This window comes from Lichenostomus cassidix, chromosome 1 (genome assembly GCF_008360975.1).
Source record: "Lichenostomus cassidix isolate B80296 chromosome 1, HeHo_3.0, whole genome shotgun sequence".
In the NCBI taxonomy this organism is placed as follows: domain Eukaryota; kingdom Metazoa; phylum Chordata; class Aves; order Passeriformes; family Meliphagidae; genus Lichenostomus; species Lichenostomus cassidix.
In genome coordinates this window covers 17,993,916-18,007,111 of record NC_139479.1, presented here as the reverse complement: position 1 = coordinate 18,007,111, position 13,196 = coordinate 17,993,916, and the positions used below count along the sequence as shown (strand labels likewise).

Below are 13,196 nucleotides of genomic sequence, written 5' to 3'. Positions count from 1 at the left end.
CTTAACTTTCCCTGACTGTTTTCTTCCCACGTCATGCTTCTTTGCATATGCTTAGTGTACCACATTTTCTGGAAAGCAGCAGATTCCCATACAACTACAAGACTCTAGCACCTATTATGCCAGGTTCTTAACCTGTGGCAGATTCAGAGTGACATTAAACAGTGCTTTGGCAAGAGTAAGTTAGGCAAAAAAAAAAAAAAAATGGAGCAAGAGTTAACTTCATTCAGAAAGAGACCAATCAGTTGTTAAGATGTCCAGTTGTACTTCTACCTTACTACAACTCCAATCTTTACTAAACTTTTGATACTATTTGATATTGGTAGTGAGGAAAATAAATTCTCACAAGTATTTTTCAATGTGGTATTTGTGATGTAATTCCTTCTGCTTTGATATAATAGTATTGTCAACAGGCAAATAAATTGAGGAGGAACAGCCTTAACTTGATTGTGTTCTTCTTAGCCTATTACTCTTCTGATGGAGTCATCAGATGCAATGAATCTTGCTTGCCTAACAGCTGGATACTACAGATTGCTGGTTGACTCAAGGCGTTCAATATTTAACATGGCCAACAAGAAAAATGCAGGGAACCGAGAAACAGGTATTTATTTCACAATATGTTAACAATGGTCCAGTGTATAAGGAAGAAGTCAACTTAACCAGAGCACCTTGAGATAAATAGAAGGCTGAGTCAAATGAGATCTGATTGCTGGCTCAGACTAGAACCACAGTGTATCAAGTCAGATTTATAATGTTCTAATATCCAGCCTATGATAGCATCTTCATGGTAAAATAAACCGTGTGATGAACTTGCTTCATACTCTAGTAGACAGATGCATGCTCCCTGTGAGTGCTGTTATTTTATATGCATATATCTTTTGTCAGAATACATATGGTGTTGGAGAAACAAGCTGCTTTTGTGTTACTATGCCTGGAATAGCAGTTGTACCTAGCTGAGGTTCAGTTTTGTTCTAGGGTACAGAAGTACCAATTAAACTTTAGGTCATTAAATCAACAGGTATTTAACTTAGAGGTGAATTTGAAAGCGCTTTTCTGAAGTATTTGATGGCTCAGCTATCCTATTCAGAGTGTTTAATGTTCAGCATTAACAAGTGATTGTTTGCAAATTACATGAATTTGTTCTTTGATTTCACAATATTTATTTTATTTCACCATGCTATAGGATCTGAAAATAGAGGGAAGCATAATATCCTTGCTTCTGAGTGGAATTGTATAGCAAAAACTACCACTTTCCTGGCTGAAGGAGATCAGGAGGCTCAAATGTCCTTTGCTGATCCAAAGCAGAAGACTGTAGATGTTTCTGAAAGTCTGTTATGTCAAAAAGAACACAGACATCTGTACATAGAAAATACTTATAATTCAGGTGGATTTGATCAGCATCTGGCCAAGCAAAGTGACCCTGCTGAAACAGAAGAAAGCAGAAATTTTAACCAGCCTTCACTGCTGTCACTCTCAGGTTTGGAACCTAGCAAGAAAGCACAGGATTCTCCCAGGGGAGCAAAAGTTTCCTTTATATTTGGAGATCCCAACTTGGATGCTATCAGTCCCCAGACTCTTGGCTATGAAAGGCTTTTGGATGAAAGTCCAGAAGTACTAGAAAAACAAAGAGCCATTTATCTTAGTAATGCCAATGATATTAAAGGCCTGGAGTTGTCACCAGATGCTGAAAGCATTCAGTTTGCTACAAACTCTGTTTACGCAACTATAAGCGATGGTAAAATATTTGGAGCTGCGGAAGGCATTGAAGAGCCTTTGCTGCATGATATTTGTTATGCAGAAAACACAGATGATGCTGAAGATGAGGATGAAGTAAGCTGTGAAGAAGATATTATGGTAGGAGAAATGAATAGACCCGCTCTTCTCAGCCTTTCTGGTTCTAGTGATGACATTATTGATTTGACTTCACTTCCACCTCCGGAAGGAGATGACAATGAAGATGATTTCCTTTTGCATACCTTAAACATGGCCATTGCTGCTCCTCCACCTGGCTTCAGGGACAGTTCAGATGAGGAAGACTCTCAGAATCAAGCGACACAGCCTAGAGAAAACAAGGAGCAAGACAGTAATCTAGGCAATGATGACATTCCAGTGTCGCTTATTGATGCTGTCCCTACTAATCCAGAGGGGAAGTGTGAGAAGGGGCTAGATGATGCTGTAGTCTCTACACTTCAAGCACTAGAAGCTTTGGCTGCTTCAGAGGAACAGCAGACGAATGACAATTCAGGTTCTTTCACCATAGTTACATTTATTCATTGAAAATCATTCCATCTCATCCATTTAGCTTTGGAAATACTCCATTTCATGAGGGTTGGTTTGGTTTTTTTTTAGTTTTCCTTTTTTTTTTTTTTTGCCATCATTTTGCATACATCGTATTTCATATTTAATGAAGCCACCACTGTTGTTAAACTACCTGTCTTGGGAACTGTGCAATAAAGTAAGAGTATTCTTACAAAGAATATTTTTGTCTCTAATACACCCCCTTGTGCTTGTCGCTTATCCAGGTGCCTCAGCTGCTGTCATTTAATTGACTTTTATTTTTTGTGGCTTGCAGGTGTAGCTATCCTGCGAGCATATAGCCCTGAGTCATCTTCAGATTCTGGCAATGAAACAAATTCCTCTGAAATGACTGAAAGCTCTGAACTAGCCACAGCACAGAAACAGTCGGAAAACACTGCACGTATGTTTTTGACCACAAGTGAAGGCTACCAACCCCTTGTGGAAGAGCAGACTGAATTTCCCATTGCTAAGAATCAGGCTGGAGGGCCAGGCATGAAGCCCTCACAGCCTTTGGCTGGTGGTCAGGCTGCAGAGCTACAGTCAAAAGTTGTGCCTTCAAAGCAGATTCTTCATTCTGATAATATGGAAATGGAGCCAGAGACCATGGAAACAAAATCTGTCACAGATTATTTTAGCAAATTGCACATGGGATCCTTGGTATATTCTTGCACTAGTAAAAGGAAAAATAAGATGACAGATAGTGAAGTAAAAGCATCCTCTGATGGCAATGCTACTGTGAAAAAGCAACAGGGAAATAAAAAAACAGAGTCTGATGAAGATCTAAAAGCTAAATTTGGAACTCTTTCAGCAAGAGACAGTCAGCGCCTAAGCACTTTTAATGTGGAGAGAACTGCCTTTCGCCAAAGATGGTACGCTGCCGATGATGGGGCAGCAGATAAGCCAAGCCCAGAAACAGTTAATGGGAAGACTTTTCCAAGAGTTCCTGCCCTTGGTAAAACAGAAACTGACTGTAAGGAAGAAGTGGATCCTGAGGTGGATCAGGATGATACCTCAGGGCTTAGCCAAGGTGAAAACTTCCTGTCAGATATGACTCCCGTGTCTTCAGCCAAAGACCTAAATGATGCAGAAGATACCGATTTATGTGCAGATGACCATCCTTCAAAGCTTCCAGAAGCTGAGCAGAGCGTGGCTAGACTTTGTGAATATCACTTGGCTAAGCGCATGTCATCTCTGCAAAGCGAAGGCCATTTCTCGCTGCAGAGCTCTCAGTGCTCGTCAGTGGATGCAGGATGCAGCACAGGCAGTAGCCCCTGTGCTACCCCTGTTGAATCCCCTCTTTGTTCCTCTGATGGGAAGCACATCATCTCTGATCCATCAATGAAGGGCATTGCCTATGTTCCAGGAGATGAAAGAGCTGCCATTCTTCCAAACCATGGAACGACATACAAGGACCTGCACCAGCAGCCCGAAGCCGTGTGTCACAGAATGACAGTGCCTGTTGTGCATTCAGCAATTAATGCTGAACCACTTTTCGGCACTTTGAGAGAAGGATGTCATCGGATCCCCAAGATTAAAGAAACTACAGGTACAGCAGTAATAGAGTATTTCTTGTGTTTGTTCTTAAAGGTACAAGTTCATGTGGAGGTCCAGGTAAGACATTTCTATTGTCTTAATCTGGAACTATGTAATCAAACTGTAGCAGACAGAGTGATTAGGCCTTCAGTTTATCTGTTCATTTTACTTGTACGTACTGAAATAGTCTGATGAGCTGCATACAAAGATCAACTTACTAAAAAACCTTTCATTACTGTTAAAATATTTGGAAGGACACTGATGTAGAGGCCTCTCTGCCACTCTTTGGAAGTCTTTCTGAAATCCATAGTCACTTGAGTTCCAGGATAGTTGTTAGATTATAAGATGAATTCAGAAGTTATATTAATGTAGGGAAGCAAAACCTTTGGTTCATTTCTTAGGTATCTTATATGCTATTTCAGCAGGTTGTCAAAAACATGCCAATATGAATAAAAAGCTCTAAATGTTAAGAATAAGAAAATGTCACTACCTTACTAAGCATGTATTTACTTCACAATCCATCAGTAGGTGTTTCTTTAAAGTTGTAAAAAAATGCACAATTTTTCAGAGTCAGCATTGAAATTCTTTCGGTTGGATTTTAAATGTTTCCCTCTTCTTGGGTTGCAACCCACATGTAGCAGTAGTGTGTGAATGCACGAAAATCCAAAAGTGGAACAGACTAGGAGTTAGAATGAGAAATAATCTTTCTCTGCCAAAAAGCTGCCACAAAACCAAAATTACCATGAGCGCATCTTTCCATACTCGTTCAGGTTAGTTAAAGAAGGTATTTTAATCTGAAAGTATTAATCTAATTAGTTAATAGAAAATATGCCATCCATTTATTAGGGGAGGTTTAGGATATTCTGTACATGATTTGCTATTCCTTTCTTGAGTAAGTCTTCTGCAGTGAAATCAACAATTAGTTATTCATAAGTTATAATTTGTTGGCTGATTTGCAAAGGCATTTTTGAATGAAATAAAAATGACTGGTAATGAATTTTTTGTGGAATATTTTGAGGAATGGAGACCATTAGGAAATACCAGGGAACTGTTTCTCCTGACTGTTAAAATATATTTAAAAGCTCAGTCGATGAATATTATCAGGGTGATGCTTAATTATTCTGTCTGCTCTTCTACTACCCCTAGTGTAGCTTTCACAGAGCCTGAAAAGGGAAGACAAGGAGGCATGCCTACAGCTTTTCCTAGACAGCCTCTAGCTGACTCCATCATGCTATCATCCACGCTATCAGAATCAAAGGTGCCAAGTCAAAATGAAGACTCTTGTGACATTCCCAAAGTAAATCAGGCTTGTGGGGCAACAGTTAGTTTATGGCCATATGACATGATAGGAGGAAGCCTCAGGATGCCGCAGAACAAGAAAGTGCTGAGACGCAGCAGCAGCAGCAGCAGCATTGGAAGATCTGCAGGCATTGAGATGCTGTTTGAGAAGAAGGCAGCCATGGCCAGCTCGAAATGCCTGGACATCACCCGAAAGGATGAATCCAAATCGGAGAGAAGGGTGGAATTTTCCCTGGGCAAAAAGCTGTCAAAAAGTTACTCTCAGAGTTGTGTGTACGTCAGCACTGACAGGAAGGACAATAAGAGGTGTTCGGGCACAGGCACCAGTCAGAAGGACTCCAAGCAGGGTCGAACATTGCCCCTGCGAAAGCTGAACACCAGCACCTGGAGGTGTCGGGGCCCCTTTAGCTACTGCTTCCTCAGCAGAGGAAATGATGACAACGAGGAGGAAGATGATCGAGACAGCCGTCAGGTCTCACATCTCTTTGAACCACAGACCCCGAGTGAGCTCGCAGAACCAGTTGCTCAGTTGTTGTCCAGTGACAATGAGCAAAAAGTGTTGGAGTCCCAGAAAGCTGCTGAGCCCCCACGTGATGCAGTCAATGAGCATGAGAAGAGCAGTGCTGACACCCAAGGTGGCCAAATTGATGTGAATCTCAACGATGTAGCCTTCGATGCACGAATCACACGAATAAATGTGATGAAAGAGAAGACTTATGCAATGCCTGATGGATTTATTGCAGCACAAAAGGATGCCAATGAGCTACTCTCACTGGTCCGAGCAAGTATGGGCAAGAGAGAAGATTTACGTCCAGAAACATATGACCTTAAACTTTCTAAGTACAAACAACTGTTATCTTTGGAATCGAGACAGTTGGGAAGTGCCTGCAGGAAAATGGCCATGGCTGATAAAAGCCCTGAGGAAATGCTTTTAGCTATGACTTCCAGCTTTCAAGTACTCTGTTGCTTAACAGAAGCCTGCATGCGTTTAGTTAAAGTCATGAACTCTGAAACACAGCAGCAGGAAATTATAGCTAAGATAGACGAGGTTGTGATAAACTACATTTGTCTTCTGAAGGCTGCAGAAGCAGTGTCAGGCAAGACCTCCGGTGATCCTAGCATTAAACTCTTGGCTCGACATCCGAATACCATGGCCGCTATTGTAAGCACACTAACACGTTCTCTTAAAATGCTTTTAAACAAATAAAATACAAAAGTCACTTCATAATCTACCTTTGCAAAGCCATACATAAAAAACTTTTATTTACTGTATGTGTATGAACTAATGTAACAAACTCAGCTTTCTCTGTATATTTTGTTATTTTATATAAAATAGGTATGAGATTAAAAAAAGCTAAAATACTGAACATTGACAAAAGTAATTACTAGATCTGTCCTTCAGTTTATACAAAAAGAAAAGCCAAAAAACCCTCTCCCCAAGATCAGAAAAACAAACAGAAAAAAGTCCCGTATAGGAGCAAATTGATGTTTGGCTATTTTTCATATAGTCAAATTTATGGTTGTATGAAGTGAACATCTAAAGCCTGTTACGTCAATGAAGTTGTTTTCTGTTTCGTCCAAGTTTTCACTTGGAGAATTCTCCAAGTTTAGAATGATAAATTAAATCATAATGTATATAACACAATATTTAATGTTTTAAAATTATAATTTTTAAGCATTGAAAATAGCAAAAAGACATTTAAAATCCAAGAGACTATTATAACTTACTAGAGAATATATATAATAAATGACTCTTTTGTTCATATGGACTGAATTACCTGATTCTTCTTTTCTAGGAAATTCTGTATTTAAAAAAAAAGTATTGAATATATGAATATACCAACTTCAGAGGGTATCTGATGTATTGAACTTTAGAATTGGCCTTTTAGACAGTGAAGGTAACTGTGGAAGACTGAGGACACAGAAACCAGAGTGGTGGTGGTGTTCTCTCTGAAAAGAAAGATTGATGCCATATTGGTCACACCAGAATGGATGAGGCAGGTCTACACACCCCTTTCCCTGGTAAATGACAGAGAGAACCATCAGAAAATTCCTATGCTGTTTACTGTTTCAGCATATATTTATGGTGCATCTGAACAACACGGACTGCATCTATTTTGTTAAATATTTTATACTTCATATTTTATGATTTTGAATGTTTAACTGTAAATAAGTTAGAAATAAAATGAAGTTTTCAGAATACAATAAATATCTCTGAAATATTTCCAGCTAGAGACAGTTCTTCTCTTGAGTGATGACAAAGGCAATTTGTGAATAATCTCTTCCATCTGAACCTTTCTGGAAAACATTTTGTAGTCTTGGGAGGCAGCCAAATCAGCAGCTCTCAGTTCTGGCTGGCAAATAGGCTTTCACAAGAGCGTCTGGTGAACTTTTCAATGACCGAGGAGCAGCAGCCTCCATTCTCCAAACTGATGTAGGTAATTTTCACCTGATTTTCATAATGCCATGTGCAAAGGGTATAACTGTTCATTTTGAAAACTTGCCCTTTCAGTTGAAGCACATGTATATCTGTTTGTGCTGAACTAGAAATACTAAACCAACAAAATTAAGGAAATATTTTCTTGCATTTCAAAAAATCAAGACATGTCAAGACATGCTTTTTCCTCTGACTGCAGAGAACATCTTCAGAAACACAGTATCAGAAGCTTAATCTGTTGTCTATAGTAGAAAAATTGGATTTCTGAGACCAATTCCCTTAGTACATGGACGCACTTCAGAGGGCAGCTCAGAGGTAGGCTGCAGGCTGAATTACACTGCTGGTGGGTGACAACAGCTTGTCCTGCGTGGTGCTCACACTTGGTGCTCTTGTTCTGGCAGCCCAAAGTGGGGCTGTGAGTGCTGATCTTGTGCTGCAAATACTATGGGGTTTGAGTATTTCATACTGGGAAAAAACCCCAAGGTGAACTTTTGCACTGGTATCAATTTCTTGATTGTTTTCTGAATTTATAAAAAAGTCATCAGTGATTTGGAAATACTAAGTTTTAAACTTAAATTTAGGATTGTCACAGCTAAGCATTAAAATAGATCATAGGAATGTGTCGCCCAAAGCATTTTAGTCCAGTTCTTTTCATTACACGTCATTTCAGTTGATCTAATTTTATTTCAAAGGTAAGTAGATTTTTTGTTCTTCTTACTGTTCAAGAACTTTACTGATTGTAAACATGCTCATTTTGCTCCTTAAAGTTAATATGGTCTTTTTATTCTCTTTGGGGTTTTTTGTTCTTTTTTTGGTTTTTTGTTTTGTTTTTTTTTTTTGGTTGATGGTTGTTTGTTTATTTGGGGTTGTTTGTAGTTTGGGGTTTTTTTGTTTGGTTGTTTTTTGGGGTTTTTTTTTGTTTATTTTGGTTTTGTTTTTTGATTTGGTTTGGTTTGGTTTGATTTGGTTTTTTGTGACAATGTTTTTTGTGTTTAGGAAGTGGCGGTGGGAGACGAACCTCTCATTTTTAATGTGTTTTTATAGAATAATTTGGCATTTCATGGAATAATTTGGAATTTCATTGAATAATTTGGATTGTAAGGGTCCTCTGGAGTTCATCTAGTTCAACCCTTGCTCAGGTCTAATCAGATCAGGTTGCTCAGGGCTGTTTAAAGTGTTTATTGGACACCCTCTAGGGATACCCCCCCAATTTCTCTGGGCATCAGTTCCAGTGCTTGACAATCTTTATGGCTAAAAAATGCAAAAATTCTTTAGGTCTAATCGGAATTTTCTATATTGCAACAATATCCATTGCCTTTCATCATATCACTGCGCATTCTTTAGAAGAGTCAGGCTCTGTCTTCTCTCTATCCTTTCATCAGGCAGCTGTAGGCTGAAATAAAGTCTCCCCTAAGCCTTCTCTCCTCCAGACTGAGTAAAATCAGTTTCTTCAGTCTTTCCTCATATATCATGTGCTCCAGCCCCTGACCAGTGTGGTCTCCCTTCACTGCACTCCATGGTGTGATTTCATAAACCACCACCATGCTCTTGTCTCAGTTTTGATAAATAGGATCATCCAGCCAAGCTCTCTGAGGCATCTCTTAGAAGGCAGTTTCTCCTTCCCCCAGGACTTCAGATATCCCCATCTGGTAGCATGTGAATGTCTTTTTCATAATGTTTCCACACAGATTTATGTGCAGGCTTTTAAATGCTGCCTTATGAGAGCTTTGTACAATGGGACAGCTGCTGGAAATAATTTGTGTGCAGTCTCCTAGAATCACATGTATTCACAGGCATATTAGGTTAGTGTCTCATAATCATCCTTTGTCAGGAAGTATTTTCATCTTCTAGGCTTTGGGGGGACCTTATTGCATCTTTTCAATACTTAAAGAAGGCCTTTAAGAAGGATGAGGACAAACTTTTTAGGAGTGTCTGTTGCAGTATGAAAAGAGGTAATGGGTTTGAGCTGCAGATATGCAGAAGAATTATTTTTTTGATGAGGGTGGGGAGGCATGGAACAGACAGCCCAGAGTGGTGGTAGCTGTGCCATTCCTGGAAACACTCAAGGTCAGGTCAGACAGGGCTCTGAGCAACCTCATCTAGATGAAGCTGTCCCTGCCCATGGCAGGGGGGTTGGACAGGATGACTTTTAAAGGTCCCTTCCAACCCAAACTGTTCTGTGATTCTAAGATGCTATGATTCAGCTTGTCCTGTCCAGCTAAGGACACTCCTGGATGATAATAGACATAACTGTTATTAATTCTGGGGCATATGACCTTACACATCAGTTGCTGCTGAATTATAGCCTATTTCTATTAATCTTCACCATTAAGGTGACCTTGTCTTCCTGTGTGGCGTCCTAATTGATTCCTGCATTAATTGTACATTTAAACTTCATGACATAAGGGAATGCCATCAGTATGTACCTACTTGCACTAACACAGTAAAAAAATGCTAAATGGTATAGTGTAATCTGAAATATACAATGCTTATATAAACCTGTGTATATACACTATAGTGATTTTTAATTTGGCAAAATGACAGGCATCTTCATGCTTGAGTCCTTGAGTTCAGGCTGTTTTATAAAATAATTGGGCAAAGTTTACCATTTTGGCATTAAGAAACTAAGCTGCATACCTACACCTTTTTTCCCTTCTATTTCATTAATACCCCATCAATTCATGATCACTGGAAGATCCAGAATGCTTCATGGTGTCCTCACTGCTCACCAGACATGAAATAATCGCACTAGCACATAACTTGAAGCTGAGAAATGGGTTCCTGAGTAACTTTGTCACACAATTTATATCAAAGAGACCTGATTACTGCACTAAAATCCAGTTAAATTTAGTAGTATTTTATCAGGGATTAATTTGGCTCAGTAGGGAATAACTGTAGCATTGTAGAAGCAGATGTTAAAAGCCAGAGCCCCGTTGCAGTATGCACTAAACTGTTACAAATTGAAAACTTGGTTCATGTCACAAATAGCTTGGTGATGAACATGTTGCGCTAACATTAACCAGTCTTTATAATTTGCCACTCGAAGTTCAGTAGTAGCTGTTCTGTACAAAAAGAAGGTGATCACAATCTTCCACTGCGCTATCTGTGGAACAGCCCTGATATGTTTTCAGACCTAGGTTTGGCTAAAGCCATAGAGAGCTTGAGCTTCATTAAAATCTCAAAATAAGTTAAAATAAAATAAATAAAATAGTAAATATATTTTCCTATAGGTGTTTGAAAGGTAAAATCTGAAATTTTCGGTCAGTGCTGATAGAATTTGGAGTATACTGATAGGTGAAACTTCATGGGACTCGATCAAAACTCTTCCTTTAGAGCCTATAAACAATGGATTCTGGGGAGAGGAAATTTTGGCCCATGAGATCTGGGAGCAAATCTTTGATTTTATAAGGGTGGGAGGGAAGGCAGACCTAGCAGCCTATTGTACTATAGCAAATGTAAATGTTTCAGTATTGATTTTGAGGTGGATTTCTTTTACGAAAAGAGACTGCGGCACATTTTTATTCAATAGGACATACTTAATTGTACTTTAAAGCATGTTTTTTCATTATGAAAAAAGTCAATTATTTACTCTGAGTCTGCAGAGTTAAGGAAGAGTAAAAGGAATGTATTATGTCCCCTGCTCTGCTAAGAAAATATTCTAAATTCCTTTTTTAAAAGTGGTTGTCCTGTTGCACTGAGTTTATGTGGACCTTGTTGCTCAGGTTTCAGGGATGTTTGCTCCTTATGGTACCTGTGCTTGCAACAACCTTCTCTTATTGTCAAAACATTTTTGACAGATGTTACCTATTTCAGTTTATCTCAGTGGCCAACCAAGTTATTGTTCATTTTATTCTTCAACAATGCCTTCTTTCACGACATTATATTTTCTCAGCATTTTAGAAAGTGGCATTAGATGTGTTCTCTCTGGTTTGACTGTCCATTTGAGCAACAGGATTAAACAGGGACTGGCCAAAGGACTGGAAGCTTCACATCCCTATAATGGAGTTCCAATTTATCTGAACTGCAGGAATGGCTTTCCATCATATCTAAAGTTGTTCACTCACATGAGGACTTCACCACTAAACTACTAATTTTTAAACTTGGTAACCTGGCAAGGGTGTGCATAGGTTTCCTTTCTCTCTTCCAGTATTTAATTAGCCCTTGGCAGAATGTCATAGAGAACTATATTAATTTATTAATATTTCATCTACCAGGTCCTCCCCAAAAAATGTCTGTCTCAACTCTACCAATGGATCTATCAGAAGCAGATTGATGTATCAGTTGCTATAATCAATTGCATCCCACAATGCTAATTTTCCTCTATCTTGAGCACTCATTCATGTGTCTTCAACACTTTCGTGAGAGTAGTTGAATTACCAGGCTGTGTGTTGGAAAGTTTCCTGCTAGTGTGGTTGAAACATATCCTCCAGGCCTCTGTCCCCAGTTTTAGTGAAGGTAAGGTGGGATGAAGGATACAGAATTTTAATGTCAAGACTTCCCCCCTTTGTCAAAGAGACTTCTGCTGCTACTCCTCTCCCTGTTACTGCAGCTGTTTGGTTAATCTCATTCTAGAAATGCTTTTCTCCATGCTGCAGATGGAGGAAGACTATCTCAGCATTCCTATTTCTCTTGTGCCATATAAGTAATGGAAGGGAATGTTAATTATTAACTAGATTAGATTTTTGGGTTGATGTTTTTGTTGGCCTTCCCATCAGTTCAGTCTGTTCCAAGTCACCTGCTCAAACTGACGCAGTCTGGTATTTTGTTGCATGTTTCTTACCTGTAATAAAGTCAGTTTACCATCCGTCACAGCCTTGAGCTGTGCTTATCAAGATCTCTCCCTTTGCCAGGCAGGTGACTTTCAGGAATTTGAATTTGGTGTTTCATGTTCTCATGGATTCTCATTCTCCAAAAAAAGTAGCATTCTTGTTATGTTCTCTTTTAGAAAAAGCAGAGAAAACCACACCCCTGTGGTTCCTTCTTTGGCCTTACTCTTCAAAGATAGGCCAGCTCTTAAGATGCAGCCATCATTTTTACTGAAGGTAGTGTCTTCAACATCACTTATTTGTTTATTTTTTCCTTCACCTTCCCTTGGGCTTCTAAGAAATATGCTCTATTTCATACCTTTAATAGCAAAAGAGCTCCCTTTATATTTGCAGTCCAGACTATCTCAGAATATATAGACTGTGTACATCTCTGACAGATCCAGCAGTTACCTAGATGGATGGTTGGTGTCTCAGTATTTGCTATAAAACTTAGGAATTGATACTTCCAACTGAGTGTACAGCTTCTGTGAGACTGCTGAGTTACTGACCTGCAGTATATCCCCTGCTCTTTCCCCAGGCACTGTGCCATCTCTGATGAGCTGCCACAGCACTGGGGAGAGTCAAAAACCTCTGGTAGATAATTCGTAGCAGTTAATTTTATGAAGTTGCACAGTGTGAGCAAATGTAGATATTAATTTGAGAGTTAAAAAGGAAAAAAGCTCTATTAGCTCTACAAGCTCTATTAGCAGGGCTTGCTTCAATGTTTTCGACCATGTCTGTGTGGCTGACCATTTTAACAATTTATGACATGATATGGAGGGTTTTATGCTGTTGTGTCCAAGGTGATGACAACAGTGTGAATACAT

General features: G+C 39.2%; 1 protein-coding gene across 2 annotated transcripts in view; it reads left to right on the top strand.

Annotated features, from left to right (window-relative positions):
* The window catches only part of FRMPD4 (FERM and PDZ domain containing 4), a 298,010-nt gene extending 290,661 nt beyond the window's left edge, over positions 1-7,349 (top strand). For both annotated transcript variants that reach the window (XM_085052131.1, XM_085052137.1), the window contains 4 exons: positions 460-598; positions 1,181-2,242; positions 2,570-3,841; positions 4,980-7,349. In XM_085052131.1, coding sequence (XP_084908257.1) covers positions 460-598; positions 1,181-2,242; positions 2,570-3,841; positions 4,980-6,334 — 3,828 coding nt within the window. In that variant the 3' untranslated portion in view covers positions 6,335-7,349. The remainder of the gene's footprint in view (positions 1-459; positions 599-1,180; positions 2,243-2,569; positions 3,842-4,979) is intronic.
* The last annotated feature ends 5,847 nt before the right edge of the window (positions 7,350-13,196 follow it).